At 41.0% G+C, this 24,916-nt stretch overlaps 1 protein-coding gene across 10 annotated transcripts in view; it reads left to right on the forward strand.

Annotated features, from left to right (window-relative positions):
* The window catches only part of ADCYAP1R1 (ADCYAP receptor type I), a 144,558-nt gene that overhangs the window by 89,789 nt on the left and 29,853 nt on the right, over positions 1 to 24,916 (forward strand). For all 10 annotated transcript variants that reach the window (XM_027660579.1, XM_027660578.1, XM_027660581.1 and 7 more), the window contains 8 exons: positions 1,215 to 1,322; positions 14,680 to 14,715; positions 15,365 to 15,406; positions 17,092 to 17,195; positions 17,745 to 17,842; positions 18,275 to 18,407; positions 20,555 to 20,708; positions 24,819 to 24,879. In XM_027660579.1, coding sequence (XP_027516380.1) covers positions 1,215 to 1,322; positions 14,680 to 14,715; positions 15,365 to 15,406; positions 17,092 to 17,195; positions 17,745 to 17,842; positions 18,275 to 18,407; positions 20,555 to 20,708; positions 24,819 to 24,879 — 736 coding nt within the window. The remainder of the gene's footprint in view (positions 1 to 1,214; positions 1,323 to 14,679; positions 14,716 to 15,364; positions 15,407 to 17,091; positions 17,196 to 17,744; positions 17,843 to 18,274; positions 18,408 to 20,554; positions 20,709 to 24,818; positions 24,880 to 24,916) is intronic.

A 24,916-nucleotide genomic window follows, 5' to 3' on the forward strand; every position in this document is an offset into this window, starting at 1 on the left:
ATTTTTGTGAGGAAACACAGGATTTGATTCCCTGCCACTGAAGACGACGGAAAAAAAGATGCCAACTGCAGTCCTGTGAAGGTGCATCCTCCACTGATGGAAATCTGCTACTATCACCAGAGCTGCTGAAGCCCACACTCGTGATGTTTTTACAAGTTCATCACCCACAGCTCGTTATATTGTACTTGTGCCAGTCAGGAAGTAACACTTGGAAGTAGTTTTTGCTGAAATCTTATTTTCCTTGGCACATAGTCAAAGACAGAGCATATTAATGATAAACAACTTAGAAAATCCTGGAGCTGGTGGCATTTAGCAGTTGATAAGATTATGTGCTTGATCTCAACATCAAATGCAAATAAACAGAGGTGCTTAGATCCAGTTTTTCTTTCTTTTCCTGCTGAGGTAGAAGTTGGTCCCATTTGAGATTCTTTCACTGAGTCATTTTTTCAAACATCAGTAGGAGATTTTAGAGATTGCTCTGAGTTTTCTGTACACTGGATAAGCACTTCCAGGTTTGGGAGCTGGTAAGATGGTGGTTTGAAGAATTACAGGAGGACTTCTCCCTCTTGGAAGCCAGTTTGTCATTAGAGCTCAAAATCCTCCTTTTGACATTGTGAGTTTATATTCTGTAGAACAAAGACTGTAGTAAAGATAATGAGTGATGTTAAGACATTTCTTCACTAAGGAAGGACATTTCACAATGTATTTTTAGAAAATAAACAGCATTAAAGAGGTGAATTTCCCTCACATATCCACAGAAATAGCTGTAGGATGAAGCAGAAACTTTTTTCAATTTTCAGACAATTTCCAAAATGTGCCCAACCTTTGACAAGGATTAGAACCAACAGGAATTCATAATGTTTAATCAAAGATATGATCCGTAAATAGTTTTAAAAATGAATCCAGAAGTTCTGAAAGGTAGCTGAATGGCAGCAGATTCCATAGTCAAGGGAAAAATAGTTGATTTAGTTGAGACAAAGGAATGTCATCATTCTGCAAGAGTAGAGTCTGGCCATTACTGTGCTACTACTTATTTTATGCTATTTCTGTGAAAGAAAATTGTTTTATTCCAGGGAAATCGATACTGTTTATTATTCTAAACAAGCATCTTTTTATGTATAGAAGGAAGAACCAACTCTAAAGCACAATAGCAGTGTGAAGAAAGGAATGGATTTCCACCACTAATGTATTTTATCCCTCCTTCTCTCCTCTAGGTTGCCCAGGAATGTGGGACAACATTACATGCTGGAAACCTGCAAGTGTGGGTGAAATTGTCTTTGTCAAGTGTCCTGCACTGTTCAGATTTATCATCCCTGAAGATGGTAAAGTATCTTCTCTTTGTTCTCTGCCTCTTTCATGGCCCAGCACGAGTGTAAACCCTCATTTAGATCCTCAGTATAAAGAGAAATTAACAAAACTGCAGTTGGGCTTTGGTTAAGAAAATAGAAAAGCAGGATACTTTTGTGTAGATGTGAGTGTGTGTGCACAGGGACGGGAGGGAATGTTTGAAAAAAGCCTTCACAGATTATACAACATGAAAATATCACCAAATGTAACTTCTAAGGAGAATGTTCACTAAACTCAGTGAGACCTGAATCTGTATTTGGGTCCTGGATAAAACAATTTGAACTTATTTTAGTAAATAATTAAAACTCAGAGCAGGTTCTGCTCATGCTTAAGGAGAACACGAGGCTTGAAATGACCAGTGTGAGGAGCTCCCAGGCTGGGGGTCCAGGGAGCAGTCAGTGGGAATTAAAAATACTCTTTTTTTCCCCCTGCCCCTGAACCAGACATATCTTTGCTTACAAACGACTGCCTGAAACCTTTCCAAGATTTCTGGAGGGATGCAGAAGGTCCATCATGCTTTTTGGTGGTCTGTAGAAATGAGGTAGAAACATCCTTGCGCCCCTGATAATTAACACAGATTTGTCCATTTGCTCCCAGCACCCACCCAGGCTGCTGCTGATCACTTAATTAGCACTGTCCTTTGAGGAACAAGTTCATCACTGTCCTCCAGGATCCTTTTACCCAAAGATCATTTTGCTAATTAATTATTCATCTACAATCTGGAGTCCAAAATCTTCCTTCTCTGCATGGCCACACAGAGAGCACAGTTTTTGGGAGGCAGTGTTTCCTGCACAGCTCCAGGAATGCTGAAATCCTCACTTTTAAATACACCCATTTCAACTCATCCAGGCACAGGTTTGCCTTGGGCTTTCTGACCCCATCCCTGCACATTTTTTACAAACTTCAGCAATAACTTCAAATTATACTTTTAAAAAGTCCAATGAAGCACCTGTGGGCACAGTGTAACAACAGGGAAATCATAGGGTGAGTTAAAGGGTGGGGAGGAGGTGTCTCACTTTGGATATTTGAAAGTTATACCTGAAAGTCAAAAGTGATCACGTGGGTTTAGGTTCAGTGAATAGAAATCAGTGGGTACTTGTAGAAGGGGCTCTCTCTGACCCCTCTCAGATGCTTGTTTTCAGATGGGTGAAGTCACTGGAGGGGGCTGCTCGTTTTCTATGAATCTCAAAAAGGAGTTTGACTGCCTGGAATTGGATGTCTGATTTCCATCTACAGTGAAAAGGGAAAAAATAAAAGAGACTACAAAATAGAAATTATCCCTGCACAACCAGGCAGCATCCCTACACCCTTCCCAGGATTCCTGTCCCTTTTTTCACTGCCTGTACATTCCATTCTTACCCTTTAGTTTGAGCAGCAGGTCCTGACTCAGTCATGCCCATCTCTTGCCTTCCTTGCCCTATTTCTTACTCTTGTGCTCTGTGGAAAACATCCTTAAACATCTGCCACTTCTGTTCTTCTCCCTTGTCCCTGAGGGCAGTTTCCCAGGGGATCCTGTTGATTAATTCCTTGAACAGCTGGAATTTTGCTATGCTAAATTTTGGGGTCATGACTTTACTCCTCACTTGACCCTTGTGCCTCAGATCTGCAAACTCCACCAGTGTGTGACCATGTCCCACCTCACCAACAAGATTAACTTAATAGGATCTATTCCAGATCTTAATTAAACTGTTACCTGTTAATGGAAAATATTTTTTTTTCTAGTGGAAAATAATATTTTTGAATAAAAAAATAATGTAGGCTTTAGAAAAGCAATTAAAATATGTATCTAAAAAAACCCGTTCTATTATAGCTGGATATCTCCAAAAAAAGGGCTGAAATAATATTTTTAAGTAATTTGCCTAAGATTTACAGATCTCATCACACACTGAACTTCACATTTGACCTGTAGCAGTATTTTAGTCTGACCCTGAGGGAGGAATAGTCCATCCAGTGTAAACATATGTCCTGCTTTATTTCTCTCCTCACAGGATCACTAATAAAAGTGACAGCTGTTACCTCGTATAGGGCTGGGTTTGAGGGGTTTTGGGACATCTGTTCAGCAGGAACAAACCCAAGATTCATAATTCACTAGATAAACAAATAAACATTTAATCTGGAGCGGTTGGAAATCTCTCCAGACCAGGCTGGGTTTGCACCAGTGACCCCAAGGTGGAATTATTGACATCTCTAATCACTCTCCTGGGTGAATCAGCAGGAGCTTTCACTATTATTGCTGCTAATTTTAATTAGCCAAGTCTATTTGTTTCAATGAGGGTTTAATGAAAAAAGGCCACCTTTAAGATGGTTCCTTAAATAAAGGGTTATTAGAGAACTCTAATGCTTCTAAGACATGGCTAATCACATTTTAGGGATTGTTACAGTGTCTTCTGGCTGCTGCTGTGTTTCTAGAATATGGAACTAAGCTGGGTACCAACAATAATATTTATTAATAGCAGAATTGTTCTTAATACAGCAAATTTTTATATGAGCATAAATCATTTTTACAAGCTGCAGCAATACCTTTAAATTATACTTTCGAAAAGTTTGTCCTATGAAGCACCTGTGGGTGCAGTGTAATGAAAGGGAAATCACAGGATGTGTTAAAGAGTGGGGAGGAGGTGTCTCGCTTGGCTTTGGGTATTTAAAAGCTATGTATGAAAGTCTGTGGTGAACACATGGATTTCAGGTTCAGTGACTAGAAATCAGTGGGAACTTGTAGAAGATGTTTCCTCTGACCCCTCTCAGATGCTTGTTTTGAGATGGGTGAAGTCACTGGAGTGGTGTGCTCATTTTATACATTTCAGAAAGGAGCTGCCTTTCCTTGGATGTCTGATTTCCATCTGCAGTAAAATGGAAAAAGATAAAAGAGACTACAGAATAAAAGTTAACTGACTAAACTGTCACCTGGAGAGAGGCTTTTTCAAAAAATTAGCCGTGGATTTAGCTAAAAATGCCAACTGTTGCTGGGTTTAGTACGTTCTGCTTTAACCTTCACTGCAACTGAACCAAGGAGTAGCATTTGAGCTGCTGTCAACATCACACAGAAAGCCTAATGTTCAATCCCATTCTGTGTCTTTGGCAACCCTTCTAAAATTTCATTTCAACTCTCTGATCCCCCCAGCTCACCAGAATTTTTCATTTGTTCCTTTCAAATGCAAACTGCGAACGAAAATATCGTTCTCAAAATCTCCCCACGTGGAAAAAGCATATTAGTACCTGAGCCCTTTCTCCTCCAGTAGGTTGGGGATTTACAATGGTTTCCTTCTAGATGCTTCCTAGATATTAATTTCTTTTCCTCTTCAACATTGATTTCTTTGACTGATACCCACAAGCCTTATTTTCCCCAGGAGCTGTAACTCCCATGACCTCTCTGTTGTGTATCACTATTTCTCAAGTGCCTTCCCAACCCTGGCTCCAGAGACACCCACTCCAGAACAAGGGACATTTAAAGCATTCTAAGGGATCCTTGCAAAGGAAGAAAGAAGAAAAACATGTCAAGCTGTGATGTTACGTTTCAGTAGGGCATAGAAAGACCTGGAGATGGCCCTGACATAGTGATCTGTTCTCCCAGATGGAGAATTTTCCCTGCTTTGTTCTTTTTCCCCTTTTTTTTTTTTTTCTATTTTTGTTGTTGTTGTTGTTTGGGTTTTTTTGGGGTTTTTTGGGTTTTTTTGTCTAGGCAGAGGTGATGCTACCTGGCAATGTAAATCTACAGAAAGAAAGTCTGTACTGTTTTTCTCCTTTGTACTGTACAGCTTAGATAGTCAGAACCTCTAAAAAAAAAAGCCACATTACTCAAAGGAACCACTGAATGAAACTCAGTAGCCACATCAGAAATGAGCATATTATTAGTTCTTTGATTTGCAGGAAAAAAATACTACATAATACATAATATAATACAAATGATAAGAGACAGTTTCTGAGCATTACCATATGCTCCCCATTTGGAAAATGCTTTCATTCACAAACCCAAATAATAAATATGAGTAGCTCCTACTGAATTTTCCAGCCATTCAGAATGTCTAGATCACTACTTGCTACACCCCCAAAAGATCATTGCTGCAAGACATATAAGGCAGAGAAAATGTACATAAATTTTGCCAATGACAAAAACCCCATCCTATGTTGATACCAGGATTAAGGGTTCCTAATTAAAATCCTCTAGAAATAAAGAATTTATCCAGATATTAAAAAGTTTAAGAGGGAATTGTATCCTGTGCTCATATTTTTGAACCAAAATGTTTGGCTTGTTGCTACTCTGGGAGTTGCAGGACTTCAGTGCTCATCAACAAGCTTTATTGTCCCAAGAAATTGAAAATAGTCTATTACTGATCCCATTAAAAACACTCAGGAAAGCACTGAAGTACTTTGTTATACTAATTAATTGATTGATTGATTCTGTAAGAACCCCAAGCCTCATATGTGCTGCACTAGAGATGCCATGGGTGGACAGTGGGATTTATGAATTCAGGGTTAATTGGATTTGGGAAGCCATCTGTGGCTTTTTTTTCCTCCTACCTGGGTTTAGATTTTATTCCTAATCAATCACAATAAGATGACAAGAGAAGAGTTAATGAGAGGGGAAATGGTGCTACATCTTCATGTGTGGAAAGCCCTTCTGTGTCATTTCTGAGGAGACAGTCCTGGGAAATTCCTTAGGAGCTGACCATGTACCACTGTGAAAATGGTATATAACTCCCAAGCTGGGTGAAAAGACAATAAAAGTCATTGACTTCCCAAGGTGACAGCTGCTGAAAACATTTGTAAATTACAATTTCTATTAGTTTGGGTTATGTATTGATATTTTTTGATATAGGCAGAACAAAAAGGTGACAAAGGTGACCAGATCAGGCCTTCTAAATACCAAAATGCCTCTGGAGGATCGTGTGCTTATTTTCTACTGAAGTAAAGGATGCAGGTTTTCTTTGCTACTGCTGAAATGAAGCTCAGCATTGCAGTAGACTGAAATTGGAAAAAGGCAAAAGATCAATGCAAAGGTCTACATTCCTGTTCAAGGATATCTCCCCCCAATGGGCATTTCAACATCCTGCATGAAAACTGAGGCAAGAAAACAAGTAACCAAGGAGTCGTGTCTGTTTTCTGACCCATCCCACAGCATTTTCATCACTGGAATAATAATGAGCCATCAGAGCTTCTCTAGTCTTTGAAGCAACCAGAGCTCTGTGCATACCTTAGTTTCATCCTTAATTTTAGGTAAGATCATTCAGAAGCAAGTTCAGTTCAAGGTTATCTGTTTTTTATGTAACCATTAATATATACACATGTATTTATATAGTTTTATATATAAACCATGTACATATACACACCTGAGGCAGGTTTTGGACAGCTTTCAGAGCTGTCTGCAGATTGCATATGTGTCATTGTTGATGAGTGCTCAGCAAGTCCTAGAAAGAACTGTGACACAAAGAACAGGCACAGGACACCTACCAAGTGCTGATGTTCAAAATAATAAGTCTTGCCAATAACCAAGAGAATAGCAGCAGCTGGATAACAAGTAATTTCATGCTGGTTTTCATCCCTAGGCTTTGCAGAGGCAGGAAAGCCATGGGATTACTCCAGCTTTTCCGAAGCGAGGAGGACAAGCTGTAATTAAACCTCCTCGGTCACAGTACCACAAAGTCTCTCTGCAATGCAGAGGGAAATGGGAGGAAAATCCTGTCATCAAAGAATAGCAACTGGACCTACATTTCTAATCGAGTAGCTGAGGCCTCTTAGGTGTTTTTTCATTGGAAAAAAAAAAAAAGACATCTTTTGGCCTTTCCCATCAAATTATGGGGATATAAGACTTTGTGCCTCTGTACTCAAATATGCAGCATGACCAAGAGCATTTCAGCTAAAGATCAAGTCCTTGGTCCTTTGCAAGATGACATCCTGCAGTGGCCAGGGGAAAGCTGTAACACAGCTCAAGACCTTTGTCAATTATTTGAAAGCTAATTTGCCCTTGGGGGAAAAAAAAATCATGCTCCTTTGGGAAGAATTCAAGGGTGGAAGTTACTGAGAGCTGCTGAGCAGATTGGAGAACACTTAGACAGCAAAAGGTGATAGATTGGAGTATCACTGCAGGTGCAATGTGGGCAGATCCTTCAACCCTTACTAACAGTCTTTGCTCTGTTTGTGTTTCTGCTCTTGACTGAAACAATTGGAAAAGGAGTTTCAGTTGACTGCAAGATTTTAGGTGTGGTGGGAACTCATTCATTCTCACCTTTAAGCAAGGGATTTAATTTGCTTCCTTCTCTAGGAGTTATTTCATAGCTGCTAATCTGCATTGGACACTGTTTCTTATATTTTTTGTGTTTCTGGTTTGGGAAACACTTGCTTTTCTCTGAAATATGACCCCTGCCCTCTTCAGAGCTTGGAGACCCTTCAATAGTAATTGCGTTGATCCTGCTCTCTGATGGATGCTCCTGTGACAGCCAGACTCATGGGAAGGGTTCACAGAATGTTTGGGCGATGCTCAGTTGCTATGGTGACCTCAGTCCACTTCTAGTTCCACATCCTTTGACAAGAAAGAGCAAGAAAAGAAGAAAGCCATAATTTCCCTTAAATGTTATTGATCATATCTGTACATCAGTCCTGCCTGTGCCAGCCCTGTGTACTCTGGCCTTTGTGTTCTCCATGTGGGACCTCTCTCTATTCTCCCATGATTTCCAGACATGATTCACTGGGTCTTCTTGTCCCTGTGCCATGAGACCACGTGCCCTGACTTTAGTCTGGGATATGGGAAGAAATGACTTGTCTATCAGTTATGTCACTGCTTTTACTGCAATGTTTGGCACAAAACACTGGGTAACAAAGAATTTGCAGAAGCCAGTTCACCCCATCCCATGGCAGATGTCTAAAACCAATCCCCGTTTGGAATTTCCCTTTAAGGGATGAGGCTTGAAAAATAAATCAATTTATCTTCAAGGGGGTAAAAAGAATGGAATGATCTGCCCCCCAGGATCAGTCCCTCAGATGTCCTTGGGCACCAGTTCTTATTCAAATACACAAATACAAACAAGGCTTCCTAGTTTTATCCTTAATTATCCTCTGTTTCACTTTTCTTGCTTTCTAAATAAAATGAACAGCACCATTTAATTTTGTCCTGTCTCTATGTGAGCAATATGTTCACAAATCCCTTTGTCAAGGTAAATGGTGATATACAGTAAATTGTGGAATAATAGAATACCGGAATGGTTTGGGTTGGAAGAGACTTTAAAGATCATATTTTTCCAAACCTTTGCCATGGGCAGGGACACCTTCCACTAGACCAGGTTGCTCAGGGCCCTGTCCAACCTGGCCTTGAACACTTCCAGGGATGGGACAGCCACAGCTTCTCTGGGCAGCCTGTACCAGGGCCTCACCACCCTCACAGGGAAGAGTTTCTTCCTAATATCTAATCTAAACCTTCCCTCTGTCATTTTGAAGCCATTCCCCCTTTTCCTATCACCACATGCCCTTCTATAAATGCCTTTTAATCTCTAGATTAATGTACTGTCTACGGGACACGAGGCTGGAGAGACTCAAACCCCTGGAAACAGTAGAGGGAAGCACTTAGCACAGGGAAAGGTTTGGGAACCTGGAGGGTCATGTAATCTGTAAGCTTGCCTGCCTGCTAATTACTACAGATCATGCTAATGAGATTGAGAAGAAAAAGCAGCTCGTCCCGGATCAATCAATCAATCATGGAATCATAGAATGGTTTCAGTGGCAAAGGATGTTAAAGGTCATCTCATTCCACCCCTGCCATATGCAGGGACACCTTCCACTAGCCCAGGTTGCTCCAAGCCCTGTCCAACTTGGCCTTGAACACTTCCAGGGATCCAGGGGCAGCCACAGCTTCTCTGGGCAACCTGTGCCATTTTACCCCTCCCACAAGAGAGCCACAACAAAGCAACTGGGATGGTTGGATAGTGTTTGTGTGGGATCACGTGTTTCCAGGCACGGGACTGGGCCGGGGGTTAATGTTCCCTTCTAATGAAGCAGAGTATCCATGTGGGGAGCTCGGAGAGCACAGAAAAGCTGCTAAGTATCCTGCTGTTCCCGACTGTGGCTTTGCCAGCCGGCTGAACAGATTGCTGGTCCCTGGGAACAGCAGGAAGCAAGAGGGGAGGGAGTGAAAAGGCCCAGCGTGGTGGATGCTGGGGAGCGGGGTGTGAGGGCTCGATGATTTGTTTCCTATTTAGAAATTAAATGTTCAGCTTCTAATCAGTGCTATGTAAAAGAGGGGAAAAAAAATTCAATTTCTGCCTAACCAGCTCATTATCCACATAGCTGGACAGCAAGGATTGTAGGAAATGTTTTCCTCAGCCTCTCCTCACCCCAGTCTCTGCACTTTCTGAAGGGACACGATTAACGTGCAGTAAAATCAGTGCAGATTTTGAACACTCATCTTAATGCTGTAAAAATCCAACCTTTTAGAGGATTACCTATGTAATCTATGTTACCTATGTGAACCAGCCCTGCAACCCGTAATCCTGGGATGAGAAAAACAGGAACAAGGGAAAATTGTGGGCAACGCGTTTCGGGATGGAATATTTTTGGAAGCCTTTCACCCCCTCCTACTTTGCCACTAATAAGGGACAAATGCTGGAACAAAAGGGTTAAATGCAAGTTGTGTTCGGATAAACAAAGCTGTGGGAGATGGAGCAGGTGCCCTGCCAGCTGACACCCAGAGCAGGCAGAATTTGGCACCAGGGAGAAGATCTAAAAGGCTGCTCTGAGCTCCGAGACTCACCGTGCACAGGCTGTTTCTTGGCTCCAGCTTTGCCAGTCCTGTCCACTTTAAATCAGGAGCAACAATTGCTTGCATCGAATTTCTCCCCAGCTGGAGCATAGCAAGGAGTGAATTATGTTTTCTGGGTCTCGGTAAATAAAAATCAAGGAAGAAAGTCTGATAAATGTGCAAGAAAAGGGCAGGAAAGGTCTGGGTCTCTGCCACCAACTCAATAGGGAGCCTTTGGCAAGTCCTTTGACTTTTTTTTCCCCTCCTCCTTCTTTCACCTCTTCACATAGAAAACAGAAATAAGCAATATTTTCAGTAATTGGTGTTTGGAACTGAAATTCAGCACCCTGATGGATCTTCTCTAGGATCTCTAAGGAGTACTGCAAATAACATCTAAGTAATAATGTCAATTAAAGCACTGATGAAAGATTTGCATTTCTTCCCAAAGAGTGACAATTCCCTGTCCAGTCTGGTCAAACAGTGAATAACACAGCCTGTCAATGTGCTGGATAAACCATCCTGTGTCAAGGATAACAGTGTTTTTTTCAGAAGTTCATTGACTAGTATGAACAATTCTTGATTTAATGAATGGTGTTGTAAGACACTGTTTAATAGCTGACGTTGTGTCCATATTTCTGTATTTTGGGCATGAAAAGCACAAATGTCATTCATGTCAGTCATAAAATCATGATATTTAAGGTGTTATTATCATAGAGCAATAGAATTTTAGAATGATTTGGGTTGGAAGGAACTTTAAGGATCATCCAGTTCCATCCCCTGCCATGGGCAGGGACACCTTCTGCTATCCCAGGTTGCTCCAAGCCCCATCCATCCTGGCCTTGGACACTTCCAGGTATCCAGGGGCAGCCACAGCTTCTCTGAGCAACCTGTGCCAGGGCCTCCTCACCCTCATAGGGAAGAATTTCTTCCCAATATCCCATCTAAACCTGCCCTCTGGCAGGTTGAAGCCATTCCCCCTTTTCCTGTGACTACACGTCCTTTTCAAAAGTCCCTCAAAAACCTAATCCTTGAATTAATCCCCTGAAAAATGGGTTTCCAGCCAAAATGCAGATGAAAGTCTTATTTTATTTATTCTTCATTTCTGGGAGAGCATCATATTTCATTATACCATTATATGTATATATGTATATATGTATAATCATTTCAATGGGCTTTTTCTTCATCAGTGAAGTCTGAGACACCAGTTCCTTACTGTTTGTGTCCTAAGAGTAAGGCAACAAGAGGATCCTGTGAAAGCCCATGCAGTGAGGGGCCCTACAATCTTGCCCACTCAGCAAGAGTAAATTTTCTGAGTCGTCTCTGGAGTCAGAAAGGCATTGAAATGAAACAATAACCCACAAAAATACCATTTTGGGGTAATAGTGTGAAAAATGAGAGAGACTGCCCTATGTCTGGGCTTCCTTACAACCCCAACTCAAATGCAAGGTCAGGTTCTGTCCCCGTTTGTGTAAATATGTTAAATGTTAAACACAGAAATAATCCATATGAACTCCATTGCATTGTCCTACAGGTGGGCACACACAGGCATTGGCATGGTTTTCTGTCAAGTAAATAACCATATTTTGGTGCAGAATACACAAATATACATTGTCTGAGAGACAGCAGCACACAGGAATTTAAAGGTGTTACAGGGAATTTAGGGAGTTACAGATGGTGGCTGTATGTTCCTCACTATGTCCTTGTATATAAATATAAATGTATGTATATATATGTACACACACACAAATATAATGGTATATATATGTATGTTATTCCAACATTTAATAGATGGACTTTGACTTTTAGTTGCAATTCAGGGTATGATGTTCAATATAAATCTAATTGACTTCCCAGTAGCTTATTAAGGAAAATTAGGTTGATGAATCAAGCCTAAAAGCCTGTACAGTCAAAGGTTGCACTGGAACTGTCTTCAGTGCATTAGCAGAACTTAGATATACAGAAATATATATTAATAAAAGGCAAGTTTGCTCTTAGAGCAATCAAAATATTAACTTTATTGAAAGTGTGAATCCCTTCATAAGGCCCAAACACAGTGAATTGCAATAAAATTTGGGTATATATATAAAAATATCACTATAAAAAGCCTATTCATGTCAGAAAACCTAAATTAATATGATGCTTCAATGTTATTATGGATGTCATGAAATTCAAAATGAACTCAAATCTAATATTTTAACATCAATGTGACTTACTACTACCTATATTTGGAGTGAAATAAGGGTAATTTTTATTTCATCCTTTTTAGATTATAGGAAAAAAAGTCATTTAAAACATTTAAACATAAAAAAAATATCTTTTTCTGAGCCATCAGTGTAGTATGCAGGATGCCAGGAACATCAGGCTTCAATCCATTTAGTAGTGGCCTGGTCTTTCTCCAGAAAGAATTTTGGACAGTTTGTGACGTCAAATTATTCCATAAATGATGAAATAAAACGGGTTTTTTATGAGTCAAAGAGGGGTGTTTTAGAGTTTTTCTTGAAACTTCTTCTGACCCTGTTTTTGTGGGTCACTGTAAGGCATAGGCTGCTGTGTGAGGTGACCTCATGTGAGGAGCCAGTTCCATGGGAGCTGCTGATTTGAGTGGCACGTGCTGGGGAAGACATCAGGAAAGACAGGGATAAAGGAACAGTGGTTTGCTCATTGATCCTCTAATTGCCAACTAAACCCACAGGTGAAAATACCCACACGACAACCCACTATCTGCATTCTGAAGTTGGATTTTAGCAGCACAGGTGCCTACATCTGAGCTGTATCACTGTCAGGAAACCTGGGGTTTGGTAGATCTAGGAGGGAAACGGGTCTGTCCAAAATATTCTGCAGAGCCATCCCTGTGACTGTGCCAAGAACCTGGAGCACAGCCCCAGCTCTGCTGCAGCATCTGCCAGTTCAGTCTGATGCAGCAGCTGAACAATCTCTGCTAGAAAAGGTTTACTCAGAGCATTGGTGACCTCTCCTCAGAATTTTTGGGCTTATCCAACATTTGCAAAAGCACAAGAATTAGAATTATAGAATCATAGGATATCCTGGATTGGAAGGGACCCCCAAGGATCATCCAGTCCAACTCTTAGCCCTGCTCAGGCCCATCCCCAAGAGTCACACCCTGTGCCCCAGAGGATCATCCAAACCCTCCTGGAGCTCTGGCAGCCTTGGGGCTGTGCCCACTGCCCTGGGGAGCCTGGTAATGCCCAACCAACCTCTGGGGGAGGAACCTTTTTCTAATATCCAGCCTAAATTCCCATATGTAAAATCCTCAAAGCAGCTGGAGCTGGGAAGACAAGGCAGGAGCCCAGAGGTGTTCTCACCATGGCTTTCAGTATTAACCCTTCAGGGTCACTGGTGTGTTGGGTGTGGAGGTTTGATGCTCATCCTCCAAAGTCACAGCCTCCCTGATGTTTCAGAGGGGTTTTCAAGACTCCCTCCATCACCTTCACATCAAACCCTCTTTTTTTTCTACCTCAGAAAATCAAAAAGCACATCTGATTTATTATAGAAGAGAGAGATAACTCGATTGATTTTAAATTCTTACATGATAAGGAATTTGAAAAAGTATAAACTGGAAAACACATTTCATTCTGCGCTGAATAATTTTAGATCCTTCGAAGCTTTCTCCTTTCCCATAGGATCAAAATCAGACTCTGTTGGGATTATAGAAGTAGAAACCTTCTCACACAATTTGAAGGGTTTTTTCCAATCCCTAATTAATATTGGACCATCAGGGTTAAAAAAGGAGCAACCTGGAGCCCTGTGGTCGCTCCAGAGGATGCAGAACTGAGCTGCTCTGAACATTTAACCTACTGCAGTGGTCAATGAAGTGCTGGAAATGTTGTTTCACTGCTCTGTGGGCCCCTGGCAGAGCTTTCTGTAGCAGCTTCACAAGGCTCCTCCGTGTCTGTGCACGATGCAGCAGCACCACTCCATGGCTCCTGCATCCCTCAACACCCAGCCTGAGCCACAATCCTCTGAGGGGCCAGGAGAGCTTGACTTCAGCCCCTTTGGAATTAAACATTTAGCATATTGGGTGGGAATTTAGCTTTAGGGACTCCCAGTAGTATTTTTTTTTTTTTGAAGGATAGAAGAAAGGAAAAGGAAATAAAGAAAGGAAAAGGAAATAAAGAAAGGAGAAGGAAATAGATTAAAAGGACATTTTTTTAATGCAAACCTAAATTGTTGTCATTTCATGTTGTAACATCTGTACTTTTAGTATACAAATCACCATGGATTTTGTCACAATGTCTTGTAAGTGTGTGGGTCTTTCTTATTTCAGAACCTTCCCCCTCACTTAAAAATACGAAAGAAATAAAGAAAAAAAACCCTCAGAAAGAAAGCTCCCTCGTCTATTTTTCTTATTGTTCCTGGAGTTTGATCAAACTTCCTGATAAGCAGATATTTAACAACACAATGCAATCAAGCATCTTCTGAAAACCACTTTCCATTCATAAAAACATAATGAAATAGAGATTTAAACTTGCAGTTCTTCTCTGGGCTCTGCTACATCCCTTCCTCTTATGGGAAGCAAACTGTTATCAAAGTTAAATTGCAAACTATTATCAGGAAAGAATTAATAACTTTTATCCTTCTCATTTCAGGTTGGGAGGTAGATAATTTGGGGCAAACCCATGCAGGTAAGAACCAGTCATGCTGCCTACCTTTTAGGTACCTGTGTTCCCAAAAACTGTGCAGAGCACATGGAAATATCAGATTACTGGAAAGTTGTTTGTGTATCAACCATTATGACAATCATACACTTAGTTCTTTGTAACTCTCAGATAAAAAGTGAAATTAAAAATCTCATAAGTCTTTATAAATCAATGTGATTTAACCTAAACCCACAAAATCAAATTATCTTACTTAGACCAACTAGTTACTGCTTTTTGTCGTTGATGGATGAAAATAATTTTTCATTAAATCTCTGAAAACTGACCATATTTAAATACCTATGGATTATAAATCTAAATTCCTAAAGATACAATATTGACTTCTATAATTTTACAATCAAACTTTTCCTGGTTTGATTGTCTGTGTTTTTAGCCATGTGCTTGTTTCTTGCAGTAGCTATTTTCTAAGTTTAGAGGTTCAACTTTGATTTAAACTCACAAGTAAAACCGTGTTTACTTCCTGAGTAAGACAGAATCAAGTATTTATTGCCTTTGGGCCTGATTTAAACTAATAAAAATCAATTGCATCCTATTCACTGATTTCCACAGAGACCAGTTTGAGTTCTAATAGAAAACACAATCAGAACAATTTCATACCAAATTTCCACTTTTCCAGGTGATTATGACCTGCTGGAAAGCACAGCCCAGTCTCCCCTAGGTAAGAAATAAAACCATGGAGGTTTTTCTCTCTTTTTATTTGTCTCTGTTAAAAAGGAAGCTCAGAGGTTTTTTTCCCTGCCACTTTGGTATTATTTTTCTAATCAGTGCTAATTATAATCATATATTTTCTGCTATGTTACTTTTAGCACTATTATGAAAATTTATTCCTCCACTGTTAAGCCTTACAATCTAGGGAAGTGTGTTGCTATAAATGATATCTACCTGCTTAACAGTAATTACTAAATGGTGTTAAAGACAGTCAACACCATGATTCAGTTGTTATTTTCCATAGAAAACTAGGGATGAATGTGCAAGAGTCATTTACCAAAATTTGCCAAGTAATGCGATGTTTTTAAATGAATGCTGTGATTAAAGAGATATATTCTGCTGCATGGATGGCAAACACAATCTCTAAAAATAAGGTCATGAGCTGCTTGACTAAACTGCTCTAAGAATTCAAAGCAGCTCAACATTAATAACAAAAACCAAACCCAAACCTTGGAAATTTCCATCAGTTTTGGTCAAGGTACAGCTGAAACTCCAAAAACTGTAATCCATGGAAGCTGTTCTGTTGTGCTGGAGAGGAAGAAGTGCAACCAGAGGCCCAGCCCTTGTTTTATAACCAGGGCACTGAGCTCTGGCAAGATGGTGGTGCTTCAAAAGAGCATCACAAGGGCTGTCCCACCTCAGGCAACCTCGTAGCAAAGTGAGTTTGAAGAGATTCCTTCCTCTTCTACCCCCAACTCTAGTTTTTCCAGTGCAGTTTTAAGCCTGAATATGTCAGTGAAAGCCATTTAGGATCTAGTCTTTATAGCAGATTAGGCAAAAAACTGGATATTTAAGCTTATAAACTGAGTTTATAGGCCAGAATTGGAATAATTAATAGACAGAGGAATGTAAGAAGCTCTGAACCAGGTTTTAAATTGTCAATTGAAGTGACCATCTGTAAATGACCATATTACCATGAAGACAGAGGTTGGAGAGAGATTCCCACTCCATCTTTCCTTTTTCTACAGACCTGTTTTCCTACAGACCTTCCCCAAAAATCCACTCTCAGAACAGAGCCTGTGCTTGAAGATAATTGAGTGGGATACATGATATCTGACCGTAGGAAAACAAACCAGCTGCCTCACCATGGATATATAATGGCTGGTTCAGATATCCCACATATCCTGCCTGGCATCCAGCAGCTGGTCCAAAAAAATCATATTGGCCTTATGTTTGCTCTCCAGTCCCATGAATGTGCCTCAGATACAGAGCACTTAAAGTAGCACAGAGGGCCTGTATTTAAGCACTGGACTTACCCTTTGGCCCCCTGAAATGTAGATGTCCACAGCAAAGCTGAATTCCCGAGATGCCTTTCAGAATCAATGGAAAGAATTGGACATTTAGCAGCCCCCTGGTTTAGCTACCCGCTCGAGAATGAGATTTTTGGTGGCCTGTAGACACTGAATACTCTGATCACATATTTTTGCTCTCTGGTGGCCAACTGTAGTAGTTGCCATCCATAGATACCCGTTGTAGAACTGGATCATCAAAGATGTCATTAAATGTCAAGATTAAAATCTATGGATGTCCAGATAAACAGTGTTTTCAGTAGAACTGTGGAGTTATCTTTTCAAGGGGAGGGAGGGCATGTCCTGGGGTCTGCTTCCACAGTGTCACATTCCCAATTTGGCACAGGGGACATCAGCAGGAATTGCACTGAGGATGGCTGGTCTGAACCTTTCCCTCATTATTACGACGCCTGCGGCTTTGATGAAAACGAGACAGAGTCCGATAACCAGGTGGGAATTAGTCCTGTAATTATAAACAAATGAAGGGGGGGAGCAGCAGCAGCACTGCTTTTTGCCCAGCCTCTGATCATGTTATGATTTGATAATGATCAGAATAAGCAATCGGATATTTATGGGTATAAAAATGTGAGGTTTAAATCCTTCTTAGCCTGGTACTGAATATTTACAGAATATGAGTTTTTACTCTTGATGCAGCTTGTAACTTATAGAGTCGGGGGTTAACCTGCACTTCTTCCCCTATTGACTAAAGAATTCCTTGGCCAACTATTTTTTTCCTAAGGTATGTGCACAGTGATAAATATAAAAATAAAGATAGTTTTTGGCAGCTCTCTGACAAATAACTTCATGGTACACAAAGCCAAGGGCACAGCTGACATAGAGCAGAGCTCTGATATCCAGTGAGATCTCAGAGGAAACAGAGGAGAAATCAGGCTGTTCAAGAAACAAATCCTGCCTCTGGTTCCCCCCTTGCATGTTGACAGGGTAAGGAAGATGTGTCTGTAGATGAGCCCTTTAACCATGTGTTGTTTGCCTCCCAAGGATTACTACTATCTGTCTGTGAAGGCTCTGTACACGGTGGGATACAGCACTTCCCTGGTGTCCCTCACCACTGCCATGGTCATCCTGTGTCGATTCAGGTGAGTCAGGACATGGGCAATGAGCTGTTCGGTCACTGGAGGAGAGAAACTGGACCTCATCTGTCCAAGCTTTAACCTCACCAGATGTAGCATACGAGGGAGAAAACCCTTTGAGTTGCTCCTCCATCTTGAACACACTCCAGTAGTCACATTTCAGTAGGCTGCAAATGCACGAGGAGAAACTTTGGGTCTGTTTTATGAAGCTTCAGACGATGCATTGGACTGAGTCTATTTTATGCTACAAGAAAATGCCCAAATCCTTCCCTTGCTCAGGCTTAAGATCAGTACTAACCACAGTCCTGGCTTATAAATACTGCTATTCTTAGCACCAAGGTGCTCTGGCCATGTGCAGATAGGCCCAGTGTGATGAAATACAACTATTTTCTTCTTTGTTTCTCTTCTTTTCCCCCTCCCTTCCTCTTTGCTCTCTAGGAAACTTCACTGCACCCGGAATTTCATCCACATGAACCTCTTTGTTTCGTTCATCCTACGTGCAATATCCGTGTTCATCAAAGATGGGGTTCTTTATGCTGAACAGGATGGCAACCACTGCTTCATCTCAACAGTGAGTAAAACTGAAACATTGATTCTTTCCAGCATGAAATAAAAGAAAACAGCGAGGCAGGCACAAGTCTGTTGAGTATCATAAACTGAGATGCCGTTAAGGGAAAAGGTGATAAACTGCCCTCCCAGTTCACAGCCAAACTGGATGTTGTATCTCATGATGTCACCAGGGTCCAGCGACCAATCCTTCAGGACAAACCTACGGGGTTTGGTTTCTGCTCAGGTTGTTTCTCCCTTTCACAGTCTGCAGAGCAGTGGGTGGGGTGAGAGCAGGCACAAGCAATTTCCTCCCTCTGAAGGTCTGTTTTTTCTCCAGAGCCTCATTTGTTCTGGGTGTCAGGCAGAGTCCTGTGTAAACAGGGTGACCATTCACACAGAAAACGCATCCGATGGTCACACTCTCAGCAAATCATTGGTGTGAGCCACGTGTTTGTCTCTGAAATGTGGAGTTTCATGAAAAGCAGTCTCTTTCACAGATGCATTTAGCTGTATATTATGTGTAAATCCCAATTTCTTTCACAGTTAAGGCTAGTATTTGATATGATAAATCAGCTCACTGGGTGTAATTATGATGGAATTACAAACTGACTTCTCCTTTATCCATCCAGTTATGAGCTAAATTCCCTATGAGTCACTTCCACAAGGAAAGAGCAGCTGTGTAGCTTCTTAGTCAGCCTTTTCTTTGTCATTGAAACTAGTTTTTTTCTTAATTCTTCTCTGTGGTAAAGCTGAAGACATGTTAGTTCTGTAGTTTGTTCCTACCACTCTTCCAATGGTGGCATCTGCCTCTTTGTTTTGAAACACTTGAAGCACAGTACACATCAAAATTCACCATTCAATCCCCAAATCCTCCTGGTGGAGCTTCTGTGAACAAACTCAAGACCTGCTGGTTGAAACACATTGGTTGTAGATTTGGCCCAGAGGGTGGAAGGCAAGTGGGAACCAGTCAAAATTGCCAGGCTCCCACTACCCCAGGCAGGAGCTTCCAGTTTATCCACTGATTCTGCTCTGATTTGTTGGGAAGTCCTACTTTTGTAGGACTGAAAACACCTAAAACATTAAAAACATCACTAAGGTGCAACACTGGAAAGACCAGTGTGTCCTGCTTTCACAGAGTCAGGGTAGAGCTTGGTTTCCACCATAGTCTTTTGTCAGAGAATCACAGAATGGTTTAGGTTGGAAAAGCCCTCTAAGATCATGGAGTCCAACCATTAACCCAGCACTGCCAGATCCACCACTAAACCATGGCCCCAAGTGCTACATCTGCATGTCTTTGAAATATCTCCAGGGATGTTTTAAATACCCCAAGGGGTGGTGACTCCACCACTTCCTGAGCAGCCTGTTCCATGGCTTGAAAACCCTTTCATGAAGAAATTTTCACTAATATCCAAAATAAACCTTCCCTGGTGCGATTTGAGGCCATTTCCTATTGTCCTATCACTTATTACCTGGGAGAAGATTTTGCTACAACCTCATTTCAGGTAATTGTAGGGAGTGATAAGGTTTCCCCTGAGCCCCCTTTTCTCTGGGCTAAACAAACCTCTTATTTTATTTTTTATTATTATTATTTTTCTTTAGTTTGCTGCTTTCTCCCCCATCAATGAACAAAAGTTTCCATCATTTTTTACAGTTAATCACTCAGCCTTCTTTACTCTCACACTTACTTTCATTTTTAACCCCTGATGATGTCAAGGCAGTGCAATTCTCACCTGTGCTCAGGAGGGTGCATCCTCCCTGATCCCACTCTCAGGGTTCCCCACGGTCATCCTGCCATTTCACATCCTTCCTTAGGTTTCCTGAAACACAGCTGGATTCTTTTCTTCCCTGCAATTAATGCTTGGGAGGGGGCTTAAATCTAGCATTTGGTGTTCACTGAGGATGTGAACTCCCCCCAGTGCAAGACTGTCTGTCTGCTGATGCTCCTTGACCACCTCCCGCTGGTAAAATTGCCTTCTTCCCCTTTCAGGCATCACTCTCTTAAGTGGTACCTCACATTCTTCTCATTCTTTAAAAACTTTACTACTAAAAGTGTGCAATACCAGCCCCAGCTCTTTCCACAGAGAGATTTGAAGAGGTTAAGAGCATTTTTTTCTGTCCCTTAGATGGAAGTGACACGGAAATAACTTTGTTTCTCTCGACTCTCTGCAGGTGGAATGCAAAGCAGTGATGGTGTTTTTTCACTACTGCGTCATGTCCAACTACTTCTGGCTTTTCATTGAGGGGTTGTACCTTTTCACTTTGTTGGTAGAAACCTTTTTCCCAGAGAGGAGATATTTCTACTGGTACACAATCATTGGCTGGGGTAGGTGACGTTTCTTGTCTGAAATGTGTCTCATCTGAGATTTCCACACACAGTTTCGAAGCATAACTTTAATCTTTGTGTGGAAGTACCTCTGTGTTGTTCTTTTCCTGCCTGAACAGAGTTGAACTGAAATCTGGAGGACACCACACCCCTTGCAGAGATGAAGTCCACGACAGAAAATCACGTCCTACAAAATATGATCTTAATATCAAGCTCTTCAGCTTAATCAAATCTGCAATCCTAAGTCTAGTCCGTTTGCTTCATTTGTGCCTTTCTTCCAGATAACAGCTAAATTGAAAATGTATCCAAAGGGTATTCACATATGCTCATCCTACCTGGATGGGAAATAAAAGCTTGCAGTGGGAAGAAACAAGATTTCTTTCAGAAAGGCCAGTCGCATGATGATAATCAGTGTAATTATTTTTCATTCTGGCCTTCTGGAGATAAATTGGTTCCTGTGACGTGTTAATTCGAGCAGTTCTTTGCTGATGTTTTTGTGCAGAAGTCAGATGGTGAATGCAGAAGAGCACATTCATTTAAAATGTGCCCTGAGAAGGTTAAACTCGATTTTTATACTTAAACATACTTCTGAAATAATTGGAAATAATCCTGTATATTCATGTGTAAAGTCTACACAAAAAAAAAAAAAGTCTTAAACTTTTCTCTTGAATCGTCAAATAATCCACAGATAATTTTGTTTTCCCCTTCTGAGGCAGCTGTACATACACAAAAATTCTCATCTCCTGGCAAAGACTCCCTACAATAGAGAGAAAAAGGTATAGAGAAGGTATAGAAGTAGAGAAAAATATGAGAAGATATAGAGAAGAAAGAAGGGAACAAACAATCATAAATAACCTATGGCATAAAACAGCTATTGGGAAAGGATGGTTACTGGAAAAGGCTTTTGGAAAAGAAACTATTGAAAAGGTGTTCAAAGTTCCCTTTGTACTATCTACAGATGTACAGTCACATTATAGCTGAGACATAAACGTGTTCTCAAAGAGAAATTAGGGGTTATGTACATGAAAATGTGACAATTGCAAAGGAAAAAAATGTATAAATCTCAGCAATCTGAACAAGCCAGAGGTTGCTGGGTTCCTTTTATTAAGTTTGCACAATTTTCATATCTGTAGGTTTGTCTGAATATGAGAATACTGAAACACACAACATATAACTGATATTTATTTTTATTTTTTTATTTTGAAGTCAATCTTTATTATGACTGGTCTACCCAGACGAATTCATTCTGTAAAGCAGCCTCAAAATATTTAGTTTTGAGTTGAGTACCATAAATAATATTCAGTTTTTCAATTTACAGATATCATAGAATCCTAGAGTGGTCTGGGTTGGAAGGGACCTTAAAGACCATCCAGTTCCACCCCCTGCCATGGGCAGGGACACCTTTCACTACCCCAGGTTGCTCCAAGCCCCATCCAACCTGGCCTTGGACACTTCCAGGGATGGGGCAGCCACAGTTTCTCTGGGTAACCTGTGCCAGGGCCTCCCCACCCTCACAGGGAAGAATTTCATCCCAATATCCCATCTAACCCTGCCCTCTGGTAGTTTGAAGCCTATCCATCCATCCCTTGTCCCAAGTCCCTCTCCAGCTCTCCTGGAGCCCCTTCAGGCCCTGCAAGGGGCTCTGAGATCTTCCTGGAGCCTTCTCTCCTCCAGGTGAACCCCCCCAGCTCTCCCAGCCTGACTCCAGAGCAGAGGGGCTCCAGCCCTCAGAGCATCTCCGTGGCCTCCTCTGGATTCATTGCATCAGGTCCATGCCCATCTTACCCCGAGAGTCCCAGAGCTGGGAACAGACTCAAATCACTTCATATTCAAAGCAGCATCAATGATATCCATTAACAGCACTAAGAGAATCTGCAGATGTGGATGGTTTGGGTTTGTTTTTTAACACAATTATTGTCTCAGCTCCTGCATATTCCACCTTGACTGGCAGCTCCCCTGCCCTGGTAGAAGCACTTGGCAGGAACCAAAGCACTTCCAGACTCTGGATGCAATTCCTACAGGGCCAAAGCACCCCTCAGCTCAGACTTGGTGGGGAGGGAGTTGCAATAAGCAAGAGCTCAGCATTTTGCAGCATCTGGATGTTTATCTGCGTCCTGAAATGTGCTGAGCACGGCAGTGTCCTCGTTTGATTAATGAGAGCTGCAGATGGCTCTGTTGATCCAGGGAATTTTTTCTCTCCTCACATCTGCAACATGCTGGGAAGTTCTCTGGATAGACAGACTGCTATCTTCCTGAGTTCTCTCCTAATGCCTGCCCCGTGCCCAGGGCAGGGACACAGCCAGCAAGGATAACTCTCTTCTCAGCCTTTGGGGCTTGTCTGTTTTCTAACGTTGCTCAGAAGCTGAAAAGAAGGTGATGAAAAGACATAAAGCTTTTGATGTAAAGAAAAGTTCTGTGGGTATATGTATATTCATACAACAGATGGTTCAAAGCTCCAAGCAGATCTGAAATGTGGTGGGTTTTTTTGAACTATATTTTTAGGACACAATTTAGTTTAATTCTACCCTCCTGCACATTTTTTACCAGATTTGGAACACTGTTTGTAGCATCCAAATTTATACAGTGCAAATCAGTCCAAACTAGACAAAATGTGAGAGCCATGTTCCATAGAATCAATCACAGAATGGTTTGGGTTGGAAGGGACCTTAAAGCTCATCTCGTTCCCACCCCCTGCCATGGGCAGGGATACCTTCCACTATCCCAAATTGCTCCAAGCTGACTTTGAACACTTAACACTTCCAGGGATGGGTCACCCACAAGTTCTCTGGGCAGATATTTGCTATTTCAAAATTAATTTGATAAAACTAAAATTAAAGTTCGATATTTAAAAATTAATTTTGCTACTGTGCATCTGATAAGGGCACAAAGATCTCCATGTTTTCTGGGTATTCACCTGTCAGAACAGAAGACTTCAACTGACATTAAATATGCATGATTTCTCCTCCCCAAAGCCTGTCATTTTATTTCTTTATATCATCTTCCTTTCAAATATTCCCCCATGGGCTTATTTCAAGGAGGAGGGCTCCATCAGTCATCAGGTCTAACAGGGAAATTTGTATTTCTGGGAGTGGGAATATGAGATGTGACAGAGACTCATTTAAGTGGGTTCAATCAAATGACTAATTAATGTGACATCAACAAAACCTTGCAAAATATATGAAATATAATTGTTCTTGTCAGCTTTTATGAGTCTCATTCACTGCAGTGAGCTGGGTTACCAAGGTCCTTGTTTTGTTTGCTTTTTAGCACTTCATTTCTCCAGTGGTGCCTGAATAGATGTCAGCAGTTTCCTAATCAAAAGTTCTATTTACCATAAAATGTAGATCCAACTTACCCAGAGTTGTCTTGCAAGACTGTATTACTTTATAAAAATATTTCCACTGAGAAATCACACTTTTAGAGTTTTTAGAAAGGAAAATAAATCCAGGTTTCTCAGTGGATTCTTGGTGTTTTGATTAAATTTGCATTTTACATGCATTTTTTGAAAGAGTGAAGTAGCGTCTGGAATAGAAATTAATCCAACATTCTCTTTTGAGAGGCTGTTGTTTTGTTGTGGGGTTTTTTTAAAGAAAAAATTTTAATATTCCCGTGAGTAAAGGAAACTTCTCCTCTGTTGATTTGTTTTGGTTGAATAAGTAAAGGAAAATCAGTTATTTACACAACAACAGAGAAAATTCAACATATGCAAATAATTTACAACAGAACCTCAAAAGAATCCAGGGAATCCAATAATGTCATTGCAGCTCAACATCTGGCCCTCTGCAATTATTGCATCATTACAGCAGTTCTAGACAGGATGTCACTGCTTCTATTCTGTACAGACTTTGTTTTCCTCTTCATGCAACAAGGTGTAGTGCAGCAACTTGGAGCAATAATGGCTTGAAGGAGCACCATTTTTCCCTGTTATCAGTTTTGCTCCTGCAATCCCACCCACCAATTGTTTCTAGAGCTCTGAGTTAATGCAACGAATTTGGTGCACAAGTGCTGTTAGGAAGTAAAACCTCAGTGGAGAGGTTGCATGAAGTGCTCATTGCTGAATATTAGATGTGTCTAGAACTTTTCATGGTGTCACCTTCTCGTCCTCTGCAGGTACCCCAACCATCTGTGTCACTGTCTGGGCAGTGCTGAGGCTTCACTTTGATGACACTGGGTAGGTATTGATGTGTGGGAAATCATGTGCCTTCAGC

Source organism: Corapipo altera, unplaced genomic scaffold (genome assembly GCF_003945725.1).
Source record: "Corapipo altera isolate COAL_440 unplaced genomic scaffold, ASM394572v1 126, whole genome shotgun sequence".
Classification (NCBI taxonomy): Eukaryota; Metazoa; Chordata; class Aves; order Passeriformes; family Pipridae; genus Corapipo; species Corapipo altera.